Source organism: Moschus berezovskii, chromosome 11 (genome assembly GCF_049115385.1).
Source record: "Moschus berezovskii isolate FMDL1 chromosome 11, NW_MosBer_1.0, whole genome shotgun sequence".
NCBI lineage: Eukaryota > Metazoa > Chordata > Mammalia > Artiodactyla > Moschidae > Moschus > Moschus berezovskii.
In genome coordinates this window covers 93604499-93630159 of record NC_142470.1, presented here as the reverse complement: position 1 = coordinate 93630159, position 25661 = coordinate 93604499, and the positions used below count along the sequence as shown (strand labels likewise).

Here is a 25661-nt window from a genome sequence, read left to right as displayed (position 1 = left end):
ACCTAGGGTTTTCACAGCATTTCCTGAAAGGCAGCAGGAGACTAATTGAATTTCTTTAAGGGCACAGGGTTCAGCTGATAGAGACTTGACTATGTAATCCATTCCTTCCCCTATATCAGACAAGCGGGTCAAACGAAGTACACACATCTTTTTCAGATTTGTCAGACCTTCAGCTGCAAACCAATGGAAAGGAAATGCATTAGGACACCAAGTACAGAAAGGCCTTCTTGCATTGTATAAACACAGCGTCAGAGTCTTACTGTTATTATTATTAAACTTATATTAATAAAAATATTAGAGAAAACAAAAATCTGACCTAGTTTTAAAGCATCTTCCTCATTCATCTTAATATTATTCAGTATGAGCTTCATAAGATTCTTCAAATTACCTAAACTGTCAGTCAGACCACCTGCCAAAAGAAAAGAGGTTGGTGTTCAGCTGTCATTTCCTAGATTTCTGTGACCAATCACAAGAATTTTTTTCTACCATGGGCAGGAAATATTCATGAAATTGAAACACAGATATATAATTTTTGTTCAGAGATGGAAGCATGTCTTCCCAATGTAATGGAATTACACTAGAACAGTAACTGGAAAATCTCCAAACAGGTGGAAATTAAACAACACACTTCTATACAAGCATCAAATAACTCTCAAGGAAAACTGGATAATATTTTGAAAAAATATTTTAAAAAACTGAAATATATCAAAATCACAGGTTAACAGTTGCTTAAAAGGAGATTTAGAGCATTGAATACTTATATTAGAAATAAGAAAAATTTTCAAATCAGTACCAAAGCTTACTTAAGAAACTAGACAGAGAAGAGCAACATAAACCCAATGGAAGAAGAAGCAATATAATAATAATGGGCAGAAATCAATAAAAATCGCAAACAGATAAACAATAGGGGAAAATCAATGGAAATTAAAAGCTGTTTCCATGAAAAGACCAATAACTTTGATAAATTTGTAGCAAGACTGATAAATAAAAAATGAAGAAAAACAAATTACCAATATCAGAAATGAAAAGGAAGATAACAATACAGAAATCACAGATGTTAAAAAAACAGAGAAAAATAATCGTAAATTTGACAACACAGATGGGTGTGTTTTAGTCACTGAGTCGTGTCTGACTCTTGTGACCTCATGGACTGTAGCCCATCAGGCTCCTCTGTCCATAGGATTTTTACAGATAAAACTACATAATTTCTTTCTTTTAATTTATTTGTTTTAATTGGAGGATAACTTCTTGAGGTGGTTTTTGCCATGCATCGATATGAATCACCCCTGTCCTGAACCTGCCTGCTACCTCCCTCCCCACCTCATCCCAGAGCACCAACTTTGAGTACCCTGCTTCATACATCAAACTTACACTGAAAATGACACAATTTCTTGAAAGCCCCAAGCTACTAAAATTTATCCAACATTACATAAATAACCTGAATAGTCCTATGTAACTAAGGACATTAAATTTGTAGTTTAAAATTTTCTCAAAAAAGAAAGTTTCAAGCACAGATAATTTAACTTGCAAATTCTACCAAACATTCAAAGAAGAAATAACATCAATTCTACACAATAACCATCAGGAAACAGAAACACAGGCAACACTTCCCAACTCATTTTATGATGCTACCATTCATTAACCAACGTGAAGCTCAGACCCAGAAAATAAAACAAAAGAAAACTTTGAAGCAGTATCACTCATGAGCATAGAAGCCAAAATTCTCAACAAAATATTACCAAGGTCCAGGCACACATAAAAAGAATATTTTACTACCACCAAGTGAGCTTCATACAGGAATGCAGGATTGTTTTCATATTTGAAAATCAATCCATGTAATTCACTATATTAACAGCCTAGAGAAGAAAAATGAAATAATCATATGAATTGATACAGCAAAAATATTTGTCATAATCTAATAACTATGGATGGCATCACTGACTCTGTGGACATGAGTTTGAGTGTACTCCGGGAGTTGGTGATGGACAGGGAGGCCTGGCGTGCTGTGATTCATGGGGTCGCGGAGAGTCGGACACGCCTGAGCAAAAGAACTGAACTGAACTGAACTGAACTGAATTCATGAGTAAAACTCTCAGCCACCAAGGAATAGAAGGAAACTTCCTCAACCTGATAAAAGGCATCTTAAAAAAAACAAAAAACAACAATTAATGAATGTAATACTTAATAGTGAAAGTCTGAATACCTTCTCCCTAAGATCAGAAACAAGGGAGGATGTTCACTCTCATCTCTTCTGTTCAACACTATTTACTGCAAGTCATAATCAGTGCAATAAGGCAAAACAATGAAATAAAAAGTATACAAATTGGAATGGAAGAAATAAAAATATTCTTTTTGGAGGGGACATGAAATAAGTTTATCATAGATACAGAGTACAGTATCAACACACACAAAAATCGATTGTATTTCTGCTGCAGGGTCGGGGGCACTGACTGTGGCAGTGCGAGCATGGGAACTTTTGAAGGAGGTCGCCGTTATCTTCATCACCTCCAGCATAGTTTGGTCTCAGGTCAAACAGGGAGGGGACACAGCCCTGCCCACCAACAAAAATTGAATTAAAGATTTCCTGAGCATGGCCCCGCCTATCATAACAAAACCCAGTTTCCCCCACAGTCAAGCTTCCATATGCCTCTTATCCTTATCTGTCAGAGGGCAGACAGAATGAAAACCAAAATCACAGAAAACTAATCAAACTGATCCTATGGACCACAGCCTTGTCTAACTCAATCAAACTATGAGCCACGCCATATAGGGCCACCCAATATGGACGGATCATGGTGGAGAGTTCTGACAAAACATGGTCTACTGGAGAAGGGAATGACAAGCCACTTCAGTATTCCTGCCTTGAGAACCCCATGAACAGTATGAAAAGGCAAAAAGATAGGACACTGAAAGATGAACTCCCCAGGTCAGTAGGTACCCAGTATGCTACTGGAGAAGAGTGGAGAAATAACTCCAGAAAGAATGAAGGGATGAAGCCAAAGCAAAAGCAACGCCCAGTTGTGGATATGACTGGTGATGGAAGTAAAGTCGATACTGTAAAGAGCAATATTGCATAGGAACCTAGAATGTTAAGTCCATGAATCAGGGTAAATTGGAAGTGGTCTAACAGGAGATGGCAAGAGTGAACATCGACATTTTAGGAATCAGTGAACTAAAATGGACTGGAATGAGTGAATTTAACTCAGATGACCATTATATCTACTACTGTGGGCAAGAATCCATTAGCAGAAATAGAGTAGCCCTCATGGTCAACAAAAGTCTAAAATGCAGTTCTTGGGTGCAATCTCAAACACGACAGAATGATCTCTGTTCGTTTTCAAGGCAAACCATTCAATATCACAGTGATCCAAGTCTATGCTTCAACCAGTAATGCTGAAGAAGCTGAAGTTGAACAGTGGTTCTATGAAGACCTGCAAGACCTTCTAGAACTAACACCCAAAAAGGATGTCCTTTTCATTTTAGGTGACTGGAATGCAAAAGTAGGAAGTCAGGAGATACCTGGAATAACAGGCAATTTTGGCCTTGGAGTACAAAATGAAGCCAAGCAAAGGCTAACAGAGTTTTGCAAAGAGAACGCACTGGTCATAGCAAACACTCTCTTCTATCAACACAAGAGAAGACTCTGCACATGAACATAACCAGATGGTCAATACCAAAATCAGATTGATTATATTCTTTGCAGACAAAGATGGAGAAGCTCTATACAGTCAGCAGAAATGAGACTGGGAGCTGACTGTGGCTCAAATCATGAACCCCTTATTGCCAAATTCAGACTTAAGTTGAAGAAAGTAGGGAAAACCACTAGACCATTCAGGTATGACCTCAATCAAATCCCATATGATTATACAGTGGAAGTGACAAATAGATTCAAGGGATTATATCTGATAAAGTGCCTGAAGAACTATGGATGGAGGTTCGTGGCATTGTACAGGAAGCAGTGATCAAGACCATCCCCAGTAAAAAGAAATGCAAAAAAGGCAAAATGGTTGTCTGAGGAGGCCTTACAAATAGTTGAGAAAAGAAGAGAAGCTAAATGCAAAGGAGAAGAGGAAAGAGATACCCATTTGAATGGAGAGTTCCAAGGAATAGCAAGGAAAGATAAGAAAGCCGTCCTCAGTGATCAATGCAAAGAAATAGAAAACAATAGAATGGGAAAGACTAGAGATCTCTTCAAGAAAATTAGAGATTTCATGCAAAGATGGGCACAATAAAGGACAGAAATGGTATGGACCTACCAGAAGCAGAAGATATTAAGAAGTGGTGGCAACACTAAACAGAAGAACTATACAAAAAAAGATCTTCATGACCCAGATAACCATGACAGTGTGATCACTCACCTAGAGCCAGATATCCTGGAATGCAAAGTCAAGTGGGCCTTAGGAAGTATTACTAGGAACAAAGCTGGTAGAGGTGATGGAATTCCAGTTGAGGTATTTCAAATCCTAAAAGATGATGCTGTGAAAGTGCTGCACTCAATAAGCCAGCAAATTTGGAAAACTCAGCAGTGGCCACAGGACTGGAAAAGGTCAGTTTAAAGGCAATGCCAAAGAATGCTCAAACTACCGCAGAATTGCACTCATCTCACACGCTTGCAAAGAAATGCTCAAAATTCTCCAAGCCAGGCTTCAGCAGAATGTGAACCGTGAACTTCCAGATGTTTAAGTTGGTTTAGAAAAGCCAGAGGAACCACAGATCAAATTGCCAACATCCATTGGATCATCGAAAAAGCAAGAGAGTTCCTGAAAAACATCTGCTTCTGCTTTATTGACTATGTCAAAGCTTTCAGCTGTGTGAACTGCAACAAACTGAAAAATTCTGAAAGAGATGGGAACACCAGACCACCTGACCTGCCTCCTGAGAAACCTGTATGCAGGTCAAGAAGCAATAGGTGGAACTGGACATGGAACAACAGACTGGTTCCAAACTGGGAAAGGAGTATGTCAAGGCTGTATACTGTCACCCTGTTTATTTAACTTATATGCAGAGTACATCATGTGAAATGCTGGACTGGATGAAGCACAAGCTGGAATCAAGATGCCAGGAGAAATATCAGTAACTTCAGATATGCAGATGACACCACCGTTATGGCAGAAAGCAAAGAAGAAATAAAGAGTCTCTTAATAAAAGTGAAAGAGGAGAGTGGAAAAGTTCCTTAAAACCCAACATTCAGAAAACAAATATCATGGCCTCAGGTCCCATCACTTCATGGCAAATGGATGGGGAAACAGTGAAAACAGTGACAGACTTTATTTTTGGGGTGTCCAAAATCACTGCTGATGGTGACTGTAGCCATGAAATTAAAAGATGCTTACTCCTTGGAAGAAAAGCTATGACCAACCTAGATAGCATATTAAAAAGCAGAGACATTACTTTGCCAACAAAGGTCCATCTAGTCAAAGCTATGGTTTTTCCAGTAGTCATGTATGGATGTGAGAGTTGGACTATAAAGAAAGCTGAGCGCCGAAGAATTGCTTTTTTTGAACTGTGGTGTTGGATAAGACTCTTGAAAGTCCCTTGGACTACAAGGAGATCAAACCAGTCCATCCTAAAGGAAATCATTCCTCAATATTCATTGGAAAGACTGATGCTGAAACAGAAGCTTCCATACCTTGGCCACCTGATGTGAAGTCCTGACTCATTTGAAAAGACCCTGATGCTGGAAAAGATTGAAGGCAGGAGGAGAAGGGGATGACAGAGGATGAGATGGTTGGATGGCATCACTGACTCAATGGACATGAGTTTGAGCAAGCTCTGCGAGTTGGTGTTGGACAGGGAAGCCTGGTGTGCTGTAGTCCATGGGGTCACAAATGGTCGAACATGACTGAGTGACTGAACTAAACTGAATTTCTGTAGTAGCAATAAATAATTGGTAACCAGATTTTTAAAAAATATTTATTTATTTATATTTGGCTTCACCAGGTCTTAGTTGCAGCATAAGGGATCTTGATCTTCATTGCAACCAGGAGACTCCTAGTTGTGGCACTTGGGATCTAGTTCCATTACCTGGGATTGAACCCAGTCCCCCTGCATTGGGAGCAAGGAATCTTAGCCACTGGACCACCAGGGAAATCCCAGTAACCTGATTTTTTAAAATACCATTTTACAATAGCTCCACTAGAATGTGAAAAGTATAAATCTAATAAAACATATACAGGATCAACATGATGAAAAATTCAAAATAATGAAAAAAAATTAAGAAAAATCTAAATAAATGGAAAGAGAAACCATGGTCATAGGTTGAAATATTCAACATAAAAATTATGTCAGTTCTCTCTAAATTAGTCTATGCATGTGTATGCCAAGTTACTTCAGTCATATCTCACTCTTCATGATGCTATGACTGTAGCCCTCCAAGCTCCTCTGTCCATGGAATTCTCCAGGTAAGAAGACTAAAGTGGGTTCCATGCCCTCCTCCAGGGGGTCTTCTGGACCCAAGGATCAAACCAGTGTCTCTTACGTCTCTTGCATTGAGACAGTCCACTTGCCCCACCTGGAGAGCCCCAAATTAGTCTATAGATCAATGTAATTCCAACCAAGATCCCAGGAAGAATTTTTGACTATATAAATGTGATTCTTTGGAATTCACTGCCGGTCTAGTGGTTAGAACTCTATGTTTTCACTACCGAGGGCTCAGATTCAGTCCCTGGTTGAGGAACTAAGATCCCACAGGCTATGAGCCCTAGCCAAAAAAAAAAAAGTGATTCTAAAATTTATATGGAAAACAAAGGAACTGGAATATTTTGTAATTTTTTAGAAAAAGAAAAAGTAATTTGGAGGAATAATACTACCTAATTTTATGACTTACTATAAAGCAAAAGTTATTAAGACAATGGAGTATTGACAAGAAATAGGCCTGGGTATTGGCAAATGAAAGATCAATGGAAAATAGTATTCAGAATTACACCCATACAACTATAGCCAAATAATTTGGGCAAAGATAAAAGGTTATTCAAACATGAAAGAATTGTCATTTCAATAAACAGAATAACTGGATATCCATAGGGAAGAAAAATGAACCTTGATCTAAACTTAACACTTTACACAAATGTTAACTCAAAGTGCATCAGAGATCTAAATGTTAAACGTAAAACTTCAAAGGAAAATATGGAAAAAATCATGTTGACCTGGGGTTATGCAAAGAGTTCTTAGACATGACTCCAAAAGCATGATTCACAAAGAGAAAAAGTGGACGGCAATAAAACTTTTGTCCTATGAAAGACACTGTTAAAGAATGAAAAGACCACAGATTGGGAGAAAATATTTTCAAATCACTTATCTGACAAAGGACTTGTATCCAGAATGTATTAAAAAAAACACTTAAAACTCAACACTAAGAAAACAAATTAACCCAATTAAGAGTGGGTAAAAACTTGAACAGACATTTCACTAAGTTGGCAAATAAGCACATGAAAAATTTTCAACTTTTACCAGCCAACTCTGATGAGATAACACTATGTGTAGAGTTCTAGTTTCTCCATATCCTCAGCAGCACTTGGTATTGTTGTTTCATTTTTTTAATTATTATAAAATGAAAAAAAAGAGAAAAATAGAAAGAATACTAAGTGCCAGTGAGAATGTGGAACAACTAAAATTCTCATGTATTGCTACTGAAAATGTAAAAGGTACACAGTGGAAAATAGCTGGGAAGTTTCTTCAAAAGTTAAACAAGCACTTGTCATATGGCTCAGCAGTTCCAGCACTCAATATTTACCCAAGTGAATTGAAAACTTATTTTTACACAAAAACTTGCGTAATAATGTTTACAGTAGCTTTACTTATAATTGCCCAAGCTGAAAATAACCTACATGCCCTTCAGTAGTGACTAGATCCTAGCGGTAAGAAAAAATAAGTGCTGATTACAAACTCAAATGTCAGAGACGGTGAGAGAGATGATGTTATTACAAGAAGTAGAACAGGTGACCGCTGTGTCTTACTGGAGATTATCTGTCTTGTCCAAAGAGCATAGGATCAGACCATGAAGCGCTAGCCAGTTGTTACCAAGTGCAGTTGTCACGTCTGTAATTTTCAAGAGAAATGAGAATCCTATATTTTCATATGACATCTCCCAACTTCAAAATGGTGACAGCTCCTTCAAGGAAAAGAATCATTGTGAGGGGAGAGGGGAAGGAAGGAGACTCTTCATTATAGATTATTTTATAATTTGGACCTTACTCAAAAAATTTTAAATATTAAGAACAAAATATTGGCCAACATTAAAAAGAAAATTTTTAATTATATGTAGATCAAATTCAGCCTGTAAGTGACCAGTTTGCCAAATTGGCTCAAAGGAATTGCCATCAAGAGGAGACGGTAAGCCTTCTAACACAGAAGGTAGTCTAATAGTCTGAGTAACTATCCAGAACCTCATAGAAGGGATTCTTGCATTGAGTAGAAGGTTGCAAAGCTTATCCCCTACATGGTGACAAGTGAGGCAGAGCCAAAAGGGAAATCTTTTGCAGATGAAAACCAATCTCAGATTACAGTCACATAAAGCAAGGCTCCTGTCGACCCATAACTACACAGAACTCAGCAGCCCCTGCTCTGGTCAACAGGAGGGGTCTACACAGGTGTGGCTTGTCTACACAGGTAAGGGTCTACACAGGTAACCCTCACCCTTAGTGTTATTTTGAATTTGGGGAAAACTCCCCTTTACCCAGAAAGATATGTATTGTGTCTGATGTCTCGAATTTCTTCATGTTAGACAAAACCTGTTCCCAAAATTTTCTTTCAAAATGAATGATACTTGGGGTGGAGGTGGAACTGGGTATGTGCTGCAATGTCCTAGTTAAGAGTCTAGTGACATGACTGGCCACTAGCTTCTGCAGGTGATCAATTAATGGGTGGTTTTCCTCCCTGACTTCAAAGAAGGACAGGTGCTACTTGGTAGGAAAGCAGTGAGTGTTGAGTTGAGACAGATATGCTGACAAGATGGAGGGGTCACAGAAAACAAGCTTAACCTACTGTATACACACACACACACACACATCTACATACACACACACACTCACACACCACCATACACACTACCACATAGCTATGCAGTCAGGCTATAGGGCTTCAGTTCTGGGAATCCACCCTAGGGCCTCCCAACCTGACAACCTTCCCCTAGCAAGGAGCTCTCTCCCAAACCCTCCCACTTCCATTCTAAGTCCTGACTCCTGGTAGAAACTATTGGAAAAGTTCAAGCAAAACAAATGATAGCTAATATTTCTGCAATAAATAACCAGGTTGGATTATAGCTTAAACTGCTGGTGTTCACAATACCTGGCAGCCGTTGAATCTGTAGGTCATGAACACCCAAGGTCTGCAGGTTTGTCACAGATGTGATATGCTGCTCGTCTTCTAGGGTGAGGGGACTGGCTTCCACTATGAGGGAATGAATGGTCTTACAGGTGCTGAGGACTGAACTGAGGCTTCCAGCCATTCCGACACATCTCTTAATGTGCAACCTGAGGCTTTTAGCTGAGCTGAATATTTTCTCCAGATATTTGATATCTTTCTTACTCAACTTGCAGAAATCCCGGAGTGTGACTTCCAAGGTCTTGAACTCCTGCTTCTAGTTGAAGAACAAAGACACAGCCCTGCTGGGAATGTAGGTTCCTGAGAACTCTTGATCCTCGGTCCTGCTTGTGTCTTCTGTGGTCTTGTCCCACGAAGCCACAGCCCCCCCATAGAAGTCCAGTTTAACGAAGTCCAGAGCACTTGCACAGTTAGGCAAGTCTTCAAAGAAGTCAAATAAGTAGTCAGGGATATTCTCTGAGTTGATATATAAGCTTTTACCACGAAAGAAAGCTTCAAATTCTTTGCTCGGGCTAGATGTGGATACATTCTCCTGGAATAAGTTGATTCCACACTCTGTAAAGGAATTGATGTTTATGGCTTTCAGAATTTCCTGCACAGTGGTGCTTTTCATATTTTGCATAGATTCCTGCCTCCAGAGAGGCCTCTTGGTGACAGAAAGCCCAAGGAGACTGCCATGTTGACACACTGATGACAAGTGTTTCAGAACAGTCCGGGTGGCTTCAGCAGATGAGCCGCACGTGTACAGGAGCAGGTTGCTGTAAAGAATTTATACTTGGGCTTGAACCGTTGAGCTGTGTATTTACAGAGGAGTCCTGTTGTCATCCTCATTCACACTGGACAAGTCATCTGGTTCGAAATCAAACCTGCGGGAGAACACACCCTCCAGAGCTAGGTCTCCACAGTGGTCCAAACTCTGAGTGACTTCCCTTGGAGCCAGCCCTTTACGTTTGTGCCTGTTTTTATTTATTAGCAGATCATAGAAGGCACAGAACAGCGTGGTTTGTGTGTGAGAGTGGAACTCACTCTTCCCCATCTGGATTGCACAAGTGATGACCACAAAGAGCGGGGTCTTCATCAGATTCCTCAGGCACCTGGATTTCTGAATTTGGAGCAACAAGCCTTCGGCAAACTCCTTTCTCAGCACTTGTTGGATGAGAGCCTGGGCTCCGCTCTCAGTCATGTCCCCCACCTCGGCGATCAGTGCCCCAGACTGCCGGATGTGCCTCAGGCTCTCCGTGGTGGTGGTGACGATAACCATATTCTTGAAGCGCTGGTTTTCCTTTATCAGGGCTTCAATTTCTGGGCAGTTCTGGGCCTTGAATTCATTATAGCCATCAAGGAGAAAAAGAACCCTCTGCCGTAACTTCAGCAGCTTGGCCATGAAAGTCTGCTTACTGATCACATCAGGTATATCCAGGAGCTGGTCACAAAGGGTTTCGAAGAGTCCACCCTGGGCCCTGCTCAGACGAAGAAAGAAGACTAATTTGAACTTGGTGAGAGCCTGGCACTCTCCGGAGGCCCAGAGCATGGCGATTCGCTGCAGCAGGGTAGACTTCCCTTTGCCCGATTCCCCCTCGATGATGCAGGGACTCTGAAGAGTGTCCAGCAGGCCACTCAGGGTCAGCTGCTCCAGGCGGTGATGGTGTTGGTCCTTCTTCCATAGCACCGGTTCTGTGAAGGTGCTTTTCAAATTAAACATGATGTCAATATCCTCACCCAGGGGATAGAAGTTGAGAAAAGATGGGCTCTGATAGAAGTACTGTAATTCCTGAGCCAAATCATCTAAGTCTTCTTCTGACATCTGATGAAAAAGACCTGTTAGAGAAGAGGTGAGGTTAAAAAGGACCCAGTTCTGCGTCTCCCCAGAACTTAGTGTTCAGGAGGAGGAAGGAAGGGGTGGTGTTGAGAATCTGACTTTACTCTCCTTCCCCAGTTCTAAGCTGGCAGAAAGTGTTTCAGATGTTTACTCCTGCTTTTCCCTGTTACCCTTTACCCTCATTCCCCTTCTGTATCTTCATTTCCACCACCAAACTTTGTAGCAGCTGATTGGAAAGGAGAGGAGCCAGTGTTTGGGATAAGGAAAGTACATGAGACTAGTGGGGAAATGGCTTAGAATGATGGTCTGGGGTGGCGCTCAACAAATCAAGAGTTAACCTTGATTATATTTCATGAAAAGCAGAATCATGCTTCTTTAGTCAATCAGGCTCTGTTTAGCATGCTGCTTGGGTCAGAGTAGGTAGTCACGGGGTCACTTGTCCAAAGATGGTCCTCGCCAGATTGAGTAATGTTGAAAACTACTACTGCATTGACTTCTCTTTTCTAGGGGTGTGGACACTTGGCATGACGGATCTTAGTTCCCTGACCAGGGATCAAACGTGTGCCCCTTGCAGTGGAAGTGTGAACTTCCACTGAACTGCCAGGTGAGTCCCTGTATTGACTACTTAAGTACCTTCATTATCCAGTTTGACTCTGAAGTCAGACTATGCTAAATCACTATTCCCTGACCTTGGAGTTTCTTATTTGGCTTCACCATCAAGTAATCTAGTAGGAGTGTTTTTCTTTTTCCTGAGTGTGTCTGAGCTTTTCCTGAATGTGACCAAAGCTCACAGCCCAGGCGTATGAAAAGGGAGGAGAGCAGAGGCTCTGTCATGAGGATTATGGATCTTCTTCGTGGTTTATTCTATTTGTAGAGCATATAAAAGCAAACTGATACTTACTTAGTCCATGCAATTCCCGAAACAGAGGATAGTTTCACTTTTCAAGGGATTTAAGAAAGAGGTTACAGGCTTCTGAACCCTTCTTCAGAATCATGTGAATGACCCCTCTCGCAGCGTCCTGCTCAAACTTCTCGCAGCAAATGACATTTACTTCTTCATAATTCATAACATTCCATACAAATAGCTCATCCAAAATTTGCTTAATCACAGTCATTCCCATCCTTTGAATGAGAACTTGACTGTTCTCCTTTATGAAATTCACTGAGGGAGTGAGGGGAAATATACATGTATTCATTTATACAAAATATGTATACTAGCATCATGTTGCCAGAGCATTAGGGTCATTCGTCCCCCCGCCCCCACCTCCTCTGGACCTATCTTGAATTATGGGAATACCGAATGCTTGAATTCAGGCCTTCAAGCAGGGCTCTGTAAAGTCCCTCATTCCTAACATCAGAGTCCTTGGTGAACAAGATGTTTTCTTCTCTGATAACAAAGTAAAGTGAGTAATCTTGTCCTCACTGTACAAGAATAAGGTCAGAGGGGTAAGATGTTGGGCTTTCAAACAAGGAGACTGGCATACAATCTGCCAGTTGCTACCATCTGTGCAACCTTGAAAAAGTGAAAGTGTTAATTGCTCAGTCGTGTCTGACTCTTTGTGACCCCATGGATGGTAGCCCACCAGGCTCCTCTGTCCATGGAATTCTCCAGGCAAAAGCACTGGAGTGGGTAGTCATTTCCTTCTCCAGGGAATCTTCCAACCCAGGGATCAAACCCAGGTTTCCTGCATTGGCAGACAGATTCTTTACTATCTGAGCCAACAGGGGAGCCTTGGCAAGTTGCTAAGCCTCTCTGAGCCTGTTTCAGTGCTGTGCTGCTAACTGTTGAAAACACTGTCTCTCTGAGGGTAAAGGCCCAAATTCATAGCACATACCGATGTGCACATTATAAATATTCCCACTGTGGCCAATTTCCAGCTAACAGTGTATGTCAGCCAGCTAACATAAAGCATAAACATTCAGCAATCAGGTCTCATAAAACAGTAAGAACCAGCTCCAGTATACCATTGGTTCCTTATCTGCACAATGGAGTTGAGAAGTTACTTATGAAGTTGTAATGAGAATTCATGTATAGTATTTCATAGAAAGTAATAGCTCAATAAATGTTAGCTCTATTGTTAGCCATTATTCTGTTGCCACCACTCAAAGGAGTAGCACATTTTATCTTCAGTGAAATTTGGTGTTTTCTGGAGTATCACTGCAAAACTCTCATCTCTCATGGTGAGGTTCCCTGGAAAAGCTGTCTCATGTCTGACTTGCCAAGATCTAACTCTCCCAGGCAGTCCCTGCCAGCTCTGAGAAATGTCTCTCTGTTGTCGTACTGTCAGACATTGTCTGCGTTACTTTTTTCCCGGACTAGGCTGCTCCTGCTTTTCAAATCTTTCTCGACAAATCCAAGCGGATCTCTGCTCCCAAAGACCCCAAGGCCTCTCTGATCTGAACTGCATCCTAAGGTGCTCAGACCTCCAGGGTCCCATCCAAGGTCCCCCTTGTCTCTGTCGCTGATCCCGACTGTTAACCTCAGCTGGAATGTCACCACATTTTCTGCAATGGTGCACATGTTCTATATTTGTTCTGTCTAGTAGTGGAGCCATTAGTCACATGTGGCTATTGAGCAGTTGAAATGTGGCTTGCGGGACTGTGTGACTGAATTTTAAATTTTATTTAATTTTTGTTTATTTAAATTCACATTTTAAATAGACATATACGGCTACTTGCTACTAACTACATTGGACAGCATACTCTAGACATGGTCATCAGGGTGGAAAGAGTTATATCTTGGTTGCCACTTAGATCTACACAATGTTTCTTCACAGTAATATTGACAGATTTCTGTACTGTCTGACCAGGAGGGTAAGCTGGAGCAGGTGATGGCAGGGGACCAATATTTTAAAACCATCACTCTTTGTGGCTTATCTGTGGTTCTGCCATTTATCAAAGGCCACCATATTTATAACTGAATTCTCCAAATCACAGAAGAATATATGATGGGAATTCCATATATAACTGATCAAAGGAAGGCATAAATTGATTTTTCTATTCAATACCACCCATATTTGAAAGCACACTATGTAATCAGGCAGATTTGATTTCTAGTATACTTACTTTTTCTGAATAAAAACTTCTCGGCTTTCTGTATCTAAAAGACAATATTATTTCCAAATGGAGAAATCAAATATGACTCAAATATTATCCTCTTCTTTCTGTAAAATGGCTCCTCATTCTGTAAAACTAACAAGACAGAAACTATCAGGAAGCAACCACTGTCACTTTCATTTGCTTTTTTCCCACACCAAGAAGAACACAGATTACATAATGTTTGACATCTGTTTTTTTCATTTACTAATGTTTTTGAGACCTTTCTGTACCAGTTAAGTATTAAACTGCTTCATTTTTTCTTAAGATTTTTTGATGTGGACCATTTTTGTAGTCTTTACTGAATTTGTTACAACATTGTTTCTATTTTATGTTTTGGTTCTTTGGCCATGAGGCATATGGGGTCTTAGCTCCCTGACCAGGGATTGAACCCACACTCCCTGCACTGGAAGGCAAAATCTTAACCACTGGATCACCAGGGGAGTCCCAAAACTGCCTCGTTTAAAAAAATCAATCTCTTTGACGTATACTTCACACACAATAAAATACAAGGAACTTTCACAAATGTACACACCAAAGTTAATTTTACCCCAGTCAAGATTTAGAAAATTCCCATCAGTGCAGAAAGTTCCCTTGTGCCTCTTTATAGTCCCCATCAAAGCAACCACTGATCTGATTTCTTGAACTATAAATTACTTCTGCCTGTTCTAGCACGTGTGTGTGTGTGTAGTGGGAATTCCTAATAATGTACTTTCATAGCCTTGAGAAATTTCACAGAAATAGCACCTGGTAAAATAGCATATATTAAGAAACTGTGTAAATGATTATCTTTAATGTTTTTCTTAAAATAATTGCCCTGTTACAAACCCCAAGACCAGACCCAGAAGGGAGTATGACTGGGATCATGAAAGCATGGACCTTGGAACACCGGGTCAGCGTCAGGCATGAACACTGCCTACACACTTGCTAATTGTTCCCAAGACTAGCTGAGAAGGGAAAGGCCTGGGGTGAAAACAAGGAGATCTGGACTATGTCTGTGTAGTGTCTTGAGAAAGATAAGATCAAAGAAAGTCTTGTAGTCTGCAATTAGGAATAAAACCTGGACTCAGAGTGGACTCTGCAACTCAGTCCAATAGAGGCTGCAGGTCCCTTGACCCATTGCACCAGATTTCGTGTTCTGTCTTCATTCTTATTGCTTGCTACCAGACCATTAGGGCAACATGTATGCTCAGTTGTGTCCAACTCTTTGCGACTCTATGGACTGTAGCCCACCGATATCCTCTGTCTGTAGGATTTTCCAGGCAAGAATACTAGAATGGGTGGCCATTTCCTCCTTCAGGGGATCTTCCCGACCCAAGGTTGGAACCCACATCTCCTGAGTCTCCTGCATTGGCAGGCAGATTCTTTTACCACTGAGCCACCTGGGAACCCCCTGCCTGTTCTAGAAGTTCATGTAAATGGACAAATGTAGTGTTATTCTTGTGTCTGGCTCCTTTCACTTACTATTGTGCTGTTAAATTTTGCCTTATTGTTTGCAGGTGTTGATAGTTCAGTCCTTTTTAAATGGCTGAGTGGTATTTCACTGTTGGAAAAGATCCATTTACCAATTAGTTCTGTTGATAGACATTTGGTTTTTTTCCAGTTTGGGGCTGTCATAAATGAAGCTTCTATGAACATACATGAACAAGTATCTTTATAAACATATGTTTCTTTTTCCATAAAATATGGAAAATAAAAATTATGATTGGTACAACGGTTTGCCTTTTATTATTCTGCATCTTTTGAAGAGCAAAATATTTTTATTTTTATGAAGCCCAACTTACTAATGTTTTCTTCTTTGATTCATGCTTTTTGTGTCCTATCAACAAAATCGTTCTCATCCTGAGCCTCAAAGATTTTCACCAATTTTCTTCTAGAGGTTTTGTAAGTTTAGATTTTATTTAGGTCCCGTTTATTTATTTGTCTGCTTCTTTTTGGCTGCACTGGTCTTCGTTGTTCCTCCTGGGCTTTCCCTCGTTTTCACAAGCGGAGGCTCCTCTCGAGTTGTGATCCGTGGGCTTCGTGGAGCAGTGGCTTCTCTTATGCGGCATGTGGGCTCCAGAGCTTGTGGGCTCAGTAGTTGTGGTGCATGGGCTTCGTTGCTCTGCAGCGTGTGTGATTTCACTTCCTGGACCAGGGACTGAAGCTGTGTCCCCCACACTGGCATACAGACTCTTAACTGCTAGACCAGCAGGGAAATCCCCATTGATCCATCATGAGATAATTTTCTTGATTATGATGTGAGATAAGGAGTTGAGTTTCACTTTTTTCCCATAGGAATATACAATGTTTCCATCACGATTGGTTGAGAAGAATATCTTTTACCCATTGAATTTGTGAATCTATTTCTGGACTCTATTCTGTTCCACTGATTTATGTCTGTCCTTAAGCCAATATCGCACTGTCTTGATTACTCTGATGCTGGGAAGGGTTGGGGGCGGGAGAAGAAGGGGACGACCGAGGATGAGATGGCTGGATGGCATCACCAACTCTGTGGACTTGAGTCTGAGTGAGCTCCCGGAGTTGGTGATGGACAGGGAGGCCTGGCGTGCTGTGATTCATGGGGTCGTGGAGAGTCGGACACGACTGAGCGACTGAACTGAACTGAACTGAACTGATAGTAAGTCTTGAAATCAGGTAGTGTAAATTCTTCAGTTTTTTTCTTTTTGAGAATTGTTTGCATTCCCATATTTATTTTATTTTGTTTTATTTTTACTGTGACAAGTTAGGGCAGTTTATTACACAGCAAAAGCAATCAGAACAGAGAAACAGGAAATGATGGCGAACATCAATAGTGATGCAGCTTCTAAATCACCTAAGTCCTAGAATCAAACCTCCTATTTTCCAAGTTGTGGATGCTACGGGGTGTCACAGTTCAACCCTTCTCCCTACATTTAAGAGTTCCCTCTCTTCAAAGCCTGGTTTATGTCAGTTCTCTGCTGTTTCCTGTGTAACTTCTAGATCAAGAAAGTGTGAATAACTTTATATAAACACTTAAAATTTATTTCCTGGAAGCTCACCAGACCAGACTTGTGAATCCTCCCTAGTCTGCATAGTAGAAAACAAGTTATATAATTTCTGTTTCTCAGGGCAGAAATGGCTATGCAAGACACAGAACACTGGGACTGATGCCTGAAACCTGGAATCATATTTTATTTATTTACTTTTAAATATTATAATTTTATTGGAGTATAGTTCATTTTCAATGTTGTGTTAGTTTCAGGTCTACAGCTAAGTGATTCAGTTATACATATACACATATTCATTCTTTTTTAGATTCTTTTCTTATACAGGTTATCATAGAATATTGAGTAGAAGCTCCTGTGCTAGGTGTTAGGTCCTTGTTGGTTATCTGTCTTACATATAGTAGTGTGTGAATGTTTGGGACTTCCCTGGTAGTTCCGACAGTAAAGAATCGGCCTGCAATGTGGGAGACCTGGGTTTGATCCCTGGGTTGGGAAGATCCTCTGGTGTGTATGTTCATCTCAAGCTCCTGACATATCCCTCCCTGCTATCCCGACATTTGCCTTTTGGGAACCATAAGTTTGTTGTCGTTATCTGTAAGTCTGTTTCTGTTTTGTAAATCAGTTCATTTGTATCTCTTTTTAAAAAATTAGATTCCACATATGGGTGGTATCTTATGATATTTGTCTTTCTCTGTGTGACTTATTTCACTCTGATAATCTCTAGATCCATTCATATTGCTTCAAATGGCATTATTTCCTTCTTCTTTATGACTGAATAATATTCCTAGGTTTCATAAAACTAAATCAACAGAGGAATGGATGGAGAAGTTATAGTACATATATACAATGGAATATTACTCAGACATAAAAAAGAATGAAATTATGCCATTTGCAGCAACATGGATGGACTTAGAGATTATCTTGTCCCAAGGAAAGGAAGGAAGCTACTGTCATACGCTACAATATTGCTGAAATTTGAGGACATGATGCTAACTGAAATAAACTAGTCATTAAAAAGATGAAAACTGTGTGCTTTAACTTACATGAAATGTCTAGAGTAGCCAAAACATTCATAGAAGCAGCCAGTAGAATGGTGGTTGCCATGAGCTGTTGGGAGGGTGGAAATGGGGCGGTCTTGCTTAATGGAGACAATTTCTATTTTGTAATATGCAAAAGATCTGGAGATTCTACCACAGTGTGAATATACATAACTGCTACTGAACTGTACACTTAAAAATGGTTAAGATAGGGGAATTCTCTGGTGGTCCAGTGGTCAAGACTCTGCTTCCACTGCAGGGGCATTGGTTCCAGGAACTAAGACCCTACAATCCATGTGGCGTGGCCAAAAAATAAACAAGTAAAATAAAATCCAATGTCTATTTTTTAAAAATGGTTAAGATGGTAAATATCATGTTACATTTATTTTGCCACATTAAATTAAAAAAGAAAGAAAATTGTCACTGAGTTTCCTTTCTGCCATTACTATCATTAATCCTATCATATGACTAATATTAAAAATTAAATTATAAAAATTATTAAAAATTAAATTATATAAAGGAGAGAGGTGTCTGAAATGATTTGTTTGAATGTCAAATATATGAGGAAGAACCAGCTAAGATACAAATAGTCATGCTCTTAGGGCCGAACTTTTCATCATTGGACAAATAAATGAGATTAAAATGGAACTTGTTAGATGACTAATGTATGGGACACCAAAGAACTCGACCCCAGTGCATCTGTGTGGAGTGCCAAGCATCTGAGGCTTTCAGAGATGAGAGAAGCAAGAAAAGCTGTCAAAGGATGAAAGAGTGTCCTTGAGGACAATTTTTCAAACTACTGAACTCAGTCATGATATCAACTGAGGGCAGGCAGACAGATTGAAAACCACAATCACAGAAAACTAACCAATCTAATCATTTGGACCACAGCCTTGTCTATATCAATGAAACTATGAGACATGCCATGTAGGGCCACCCAAGACGGACGGGTTATGGTGGAGAGTTCTGACAAAATGTGGTCCACTGGAGAAGGAAATGACAAGCCACTTCATTATTCTTGCCTTGAGAACTCCATGAACAGTATGAAAAGACAAAAAGAGAGGACACAGAAAGATGAACTCCCCAGGTCGGTAGGTGCTCAATATGCTACTGGAGATCAGTGGAGAACTAACTTCAGAAAGAATGAAGGGATGGAGCCAAAACAACACAACACTCAGTTGTGGATGTGACTGGTGATAGAAGCAAGGTCCAATGCTGTAAAGAGCAATATTGCATAGGAACCTGGAATGTTAGGTCCATGAATCAAGGCAAATTGGAAGTGGTCAAACAGGAGAGGACAAGAGTGAACATAGACATTCTAGGAATCAGTGAATTAAAATGGACTGGAATGGGTGAATTTAACTCGGATGACCATTATATCTACTACTGTGGGCAAGAATCCCTTAGAAGACATGGAGTAGCCATCATAGTCAACAAAAAAGTCCGAAATGCACTACTGGGAGGCAATCTCAAAAATGACAGAATGATCTCTGTTCGTTCCCAAGGCAAACCATTCAATATCACGGTATTCCAAGTCTATGCCCTGATCAGTAATGCTGAAGAAGCTGAAGTTGAACGAGTCTATGAAGACCTACAAGACCTTCTAGAACTAACACCCAAAAAAGATGCCCTTTTCATTATAGGGGACTGGAATGCAAAAGTAGGAAGTCAAGAAACACCTGGAGTAACAGGCAAATTTGGCCTTGGAGTACAGAATGAAGCAGGGCAAAGGCTAATAGAGCTTTGCCAAGAAAATGCACTGGTCATAGCAAACACCCTCTTCTAAAAACACAAGAGAAGACTCTACACATGGACATCACCAGACGGTCAACCCCCAAAACAGATTGATTATATTCTTTGCAGCCAAAGATGGAGAAGCTCTATACAGTCAGCAAACACAACACCGGGAGCTGATTGTGCCTCTGATCATGAACTCCTTATTGCCAAATTCAGACTGAAATTGAAGAAAGTAGAGAAAACCACTAGGCCATTCAGGTATGACCTCAATCAAATCCCTTACAATTATATGGTGGAAGTGAGAAATAGGAGAAGTCAATGGCAAACCACTCCAGTACTCTTGCCTGGAAAATCCCATGGACGGAGGAGCCTGGTAGGCTGCAATCCATGGGGTCGCTACAAGTCAGACATGACTGAACAACTTCACTTTCACTTTTCACTTTCACACATTGGAGAAGGAAATGGCAACCCACTCCGGTGTTCTTGCCTGGAGAATCCCAGGGATGGGGAGCCTGGTGGGCTGCCGTCTATAGGGTCACACAGAGTCGGACACAACTGAAGTGACTTAGCAGAGAGAGAGAGTAAGAAATAGGTTTAAGGGACTAGATCTGACAGTGCCTGATGAACAATGGATGGAGGTTTGTGACATTGTACAGGAGACAGGGACCAAGACCATCCCCAAGAAAAAGAAATACAAAAAAGCAAAATGGCTGTCTGAGGAGGCCTTACAAATAGCTGTGAAAAGAGAGAAGCAAAAAGCAAAGAAGAAAAGGAAAGATATACCTATTTTAATGGAGAGCTCCAAAGAATAGCAAGGAGAGATAAGAAAGCCTTCCTCAGCTATCAATGCAAAGAAATAGAGGAAAACAATAGAATGGGAAAGACTAGAGATCTCTTCAAGAAAATTAGATATACCAAGGGAACATTTCATGCACAGAAGGGCTCAATAAATGACAGAAGTGGTATGGACCTAGCAGAAGCAGAAGATATTAAGAAGCAGTGGCAACAATACACAGAAGAACTATACAAAAAAGATTTTCACAACCCGGATAATCACGATGTTGTGATCACTCACCTAGAGCCAGACATCTTGGAATGTGAAGTCAAGTGGGCCTTAGAAAGCATCACTACAAACAAAGCTAGTGGAGGTGATGGAATTCCAGTTGAGCTATTTCAAATCCTGAAAGATGATGCTGTGAAAGTGCTGCACTCAATATGCCAGCAAATTTGGAAAATTCAGCAGTGGCCAAAGGACTGGAAAAGGTCAGTTTTCATTCCAATCCCAAAGAAAGGCAATGCCAAAGAATGCTCAAACTGCCGCAGAATTGCACTCATCTCACACGCTAGCAAAGTAATGCTCAAAATTCTCCAAGCCAGGCTTCAGCAATATGTGAACCGTGAACTTCCAGATGTTCAAGCTGGTATTAGAAAAGGCAGAGGAACCAGAGATCAAACTGGCAACATCCACTGGATCATCAAAAAAGGAAGAGTGTTCCAGAAAAACATCTATTTCTGCTTCATTGACTATGCCAAAGCCTTTGACTGTGTGGATCACAACAAACTGTGGAAAACTCTTCAAAAGATGGGAATACCAGACCACCTGACCTGCCTCTTGAGAAACCTGTATGCAGGTCAGGAAGCAACAGTTAGAACTGAACATGGAACAACAGACTGGTTCCAAATAGGAAAAGGAGTACGTCAAGGCTGTATATTGTCACCCTGCTTATTTAACATATATGCAGAGTACATCATGAGGAATGCTGGGCTGGAAGGAGCACAAGCTGGAATCAAGATTGCTGGGAGAAATATCAATAACTTCAGATATGCAGATGACACCACCCTTATGTCAGAAGGTGAAGCAGAACTAAAGAGCCTCTTGATGAAAGTGAAAGAGGAGAGTGAAAAAGTTAGCTTAAAGCTCAACATTCAGAAAACAAAGATCATGGCAACTGGTCCCATCACTTCATGGCAAATAGATGGGGAAACAGTGGAAACAGTGTCAGACTTTATTTTTCTGGGCTCCAGAGTCACTGCAGATGGTGATTACAGCCATGAAATTAAAAGACGCATACTCCTTGGAAGGAAAGTTATGATCAACCTAGACAGCATATTAAAAAACAGAGCCATTACTTTGCCAACAAAGGTCCGTCTAGTCAAGGCTATGTTTATTCCAGTAGTCATGTATGGATGTGAGAAATGGACTATAAAGAAAGCTGAGCGCTGAAGAATTGATGCTTTTGAACTGTAGTGTTGGAGAAGACTCTTGAGAGTCCCTTGGACTGCAAGGAGATCCAACCAGTCCATCCTAAAGGCGATCAGTCCTGAATATACATTGGAAGGACTGATGCTGAAGCTGAAACTCCAACACTTTGGCCACCTGATGCAAAGAGCTGAGTCATTTGAAAAGACCCTAATTCTGGGAAAGACTGAATGCTGGAGGATAAGGGGAAGACAGAGGATGAGATGGTTGGATGGCATCACTGACTCAGTGGACATAAGTTTGAGTAAACTCCAGGAGTTGGTGATGGACAGGGAGGCCTGGAGTGCTGTGGTTCATGGGGTTGCAAAGAGTCAGACTCAACTGAGTGACTGTACTGAACTAATATCTACTGAAGTGTGTTATGATTAATAAAAAGTGAAATAAAATTTAAACTATCAGAATGCTCTAACTATTCTATATTTTTTCATGAAAGTTTTGTTTCAGATGCTTATATATCTTGGCACTGGGTAGTGATGTCTTACTTATTGTAAATTGAAATCAATAAAAATTAGAAGGTCAGTAGGGCTTCCATGGAGGGATATTTAATTCTGTCTGGAGAGTGTAAGTTTTGAATTGTTCTTGAAGAAAACCAAAGTTACCAGGCTGTAAAGGGGAAAGGCTATTTCTAGGCAGAGCAAACTGCACAGGGTAAGAACTATGGGGGAAGGAGCCTGAAAACAAGGATTGGGACAACTCCTGAGTGTGAGCAAGGGCCCATTTTGTATTTTGATGCCTGGATTGAGGTATTTCCAGCTCTAGCACTGACAGGCTGTGAATTCTCAATCAAGGGATAGTGACTGGTACACAGAAAGGATAACAGCTGTATAGTTTCTTCCTTCCCTTCCTACACGCCCCTTGGGAGAAAGCGTGTGTCAGACCTCCATTGAATGGGTCAGAGTTTAAGTGAGAACAGAAAAAAGAGGAAGAAGATAGAGGAAGGAGCCAAGAAGTTTTTTATATTCACATATAAACAGAATAAACTAGACCCAAAGTTAGCCATCCAGTCACCTTGTCCCCAAAAGTGATTAAACTTTACGTGGATCATCAGGCAGGAATCTCAGCTGATTTTGAAGATGTTAAAAATTCATATTCAATTTGGATACTGGAGAGTCTTCCTACCCACAGAGAAATCTGTGACTAGATTGGAAAACCTAGTCGGAGCCTGTTGACCTGTTCCTTATTTCTCTCAAGAATAAACGCTGCCTGCAGTCCAAAGCTCAGGTCCTCCACTCTGTTACCCACTGGCATCCAGAATAAGACTGTGACCAGCTGGCTCCCTTGGGCCCTGGCTATGACTCTGAACACCCCCAGCCCTCACCCTGAAGCAAAATGTCCAGAGAATAATTGAATTACATAGAAGAAGTCCTTTTCCTATATTTGTGCTTTGGAAAATAATATTTAGACTAATTCTAAAAATAGGTATTTTCTTCAGAATGGTTACATGGGTTCCTTAGATAACTGAATTTCCCCATAAAACTCATGTCTATGGAGCATTCTACAGTTTATGGATAAAATTAGAAAGAAGCTGTTAGGACTTCCCTGGTCATACAGTGAATTGAAATCTGCCTGCTAATACAGGAGACACAGGTTCGATCCCTGATCCAGCAAGATTCCACATGCCATAGAGCAACTAAGCCACAAGTATTGAGCCTGTGCTCCAGAGCCCGGAAGCCGCCAACTACTGAGCCCACGTGCTTCAACTACTGATGCCTGAGAGCCCTAGAGCCTGTGCTCTACAACAAGAGAAGCCATAGCAATGAGAAGCCAGTGTCCCGCAACTGGAGAGCAGCCCCCACTCACCACAAATAGAGATAAGCCCACGCAGCAACGAAGAGCCAGCACAGTCATAAACAAATAAATAAAATTAAACAGGAAAGCAGTTGGCACAGAGATGATCAGTGGGTATTATCTGTCTCCCTTTCGAGTAAAAAGGCTCTAGTCTAGAATGTAGTTAGATCTCCAATAGATTCCAGCAATCTCACAGATTATTGTTACTGTTAATGTTACAGGCTTAATTGTGTTCACCCCACCCCCCTGAAATCCATATGCTGAAGCTCTAATCTTTCTGGTGTTCTTATAAGAAGAGTAGATTTGGGCACACAAAGAGAGACCTGAGAGATGCATGCCCCAAGGAGAGATCGTGGGAGGACACAGGGAGAAGGCAGCCGTCTGCAAGTTAAGAGAGCAGCCTTAGAAGCCAGACCTGCCAACATTGTGTCTACCTTGAACTTCCGGGCTCCAGGATTGTGAGAAAATAACTTTCTGTTGTTGAAGTCACCCAGTCTGTGGTATTTGGTTATGGCAGCCAAAGCAGGCTAATGCAATTAGTATTATAGAAGGTCGCTGAACTGTTAGAACAGTGACAGGAAATGGGGTTCTATTCCATCTTTAGACAATTCTTTAGACAATTATTGCATAATCTACAGCAAGTCACTTGACGTCTCTCTGCATTTTCCACCTCTCTCCTCCAGGGTTGTGATGATTAACTGAGATGAAGTCTGTAAAGACCCTATCAATAACAGGGGTCCTCTATCCTTCACTTCTCTGTCTAGATAGCAGCTTTCTCCTAATTCAGGGGAGTGGTTGGACTGAGCAGTGTCCCCACAGCTTTTCAGCTCTGAACTTTTCCAACTCTAACAGAAGTCTTATGAAAGAGAGTAGGTTTTGTATCTATAAAGCCCCAAAGTATTTTCAAAGTCTTTCCCCTCACTTTGTCTCACAGTAAACACAAATGCACCCCTCTGACTTAAAGTTAGTTTAAACCTCAGTTTTGAAAAAATGGATGAAACCCCAGCAGACCAGACTCATGACTGCTAAAGTCTCCCTGGCTGCAAATCCAACCAGTCGTGCAACACTGCCCTCTTTAGAGTTAAGTCTTCATACCCACCAGAAACAAACTTTAAATCAATGTAAATCCAAATGTAAATATTTGGTTCCAAAACCCACTTAATACCCCATTCTCTGTCCCCACAGTACCTGGCTGAGCAATCCGGTTGCCCTCTGCATGATGGATCAAAAGACACTTTTAAAATAAAAGTTTCTCATCGTATGGCTAAAAATGAAAGTAAAATATCTTTTTGTTTGCTTTATATTTCATCGCAAAATCCGGTGTTCTTGTAGGTCTGAAGTCTCTCCATTCCCGGCAGGGGATTGTAAGAGAAGGGCAAACACTGACAAGTTCCTCTTTTTCTTCAAAGCAGTGTAAGAATGGTTTGGACACAGTATGAACTTCCCAGTTCAAAAAGAGAAGATGAGTCTAAGTACAAGTGAAATGAGCTTAAAAGATGCAAAGCTGGAAATTCACATCAGGAAAAGAAGTACTCATTTTTTCCCTGTTTATTCACAAAATGTGAGTCCTGTTGCTATTAGTTTATTATTCTATAGCTTAAAATGAAAACATAGAGTTCCAAAGAATAGCAAGGAGA

The 25661-nt window shown here is 40.7% G+C and overlaps 1 protein-coding gene across 1 annotated transcript in view; it reads right to left on the bottom strand.

Annotated features, from left to right (window-relative positions):
* Positions 1 to 25386, bottom strand: part of NLRC4 (NLR family CARD domain containing 4) — a 46995-nt gene extending 21609 nt beyond the window's left edge. Inside the window, 8 exon segments of the mRNA XM_055400867.2 lie at positions 3 to 173; positions 317 to 409; positions 9286 to 10086; positions 10089 to 10144; positions 10146 to 11139; positions 12042 to 12302; positions 14207 to 14332; positions 25213 to 25386. Of these exon segments, the coding sequence (XP_055256842.2) occupies positions 3 to 173; positions 317 to 409; positions 9286 to 10086; positions 10089 to 10144; positions 10146 to 11139; positions 12042 to 12302; position 14207 (2377 nt within the window). The 5' untranslated portion in view covers positions 14208 to 14332; positions 25213 to 25386.
* Between the last annotated feature and the right edge of the window lie 275 nt (positions 25387 to 25661).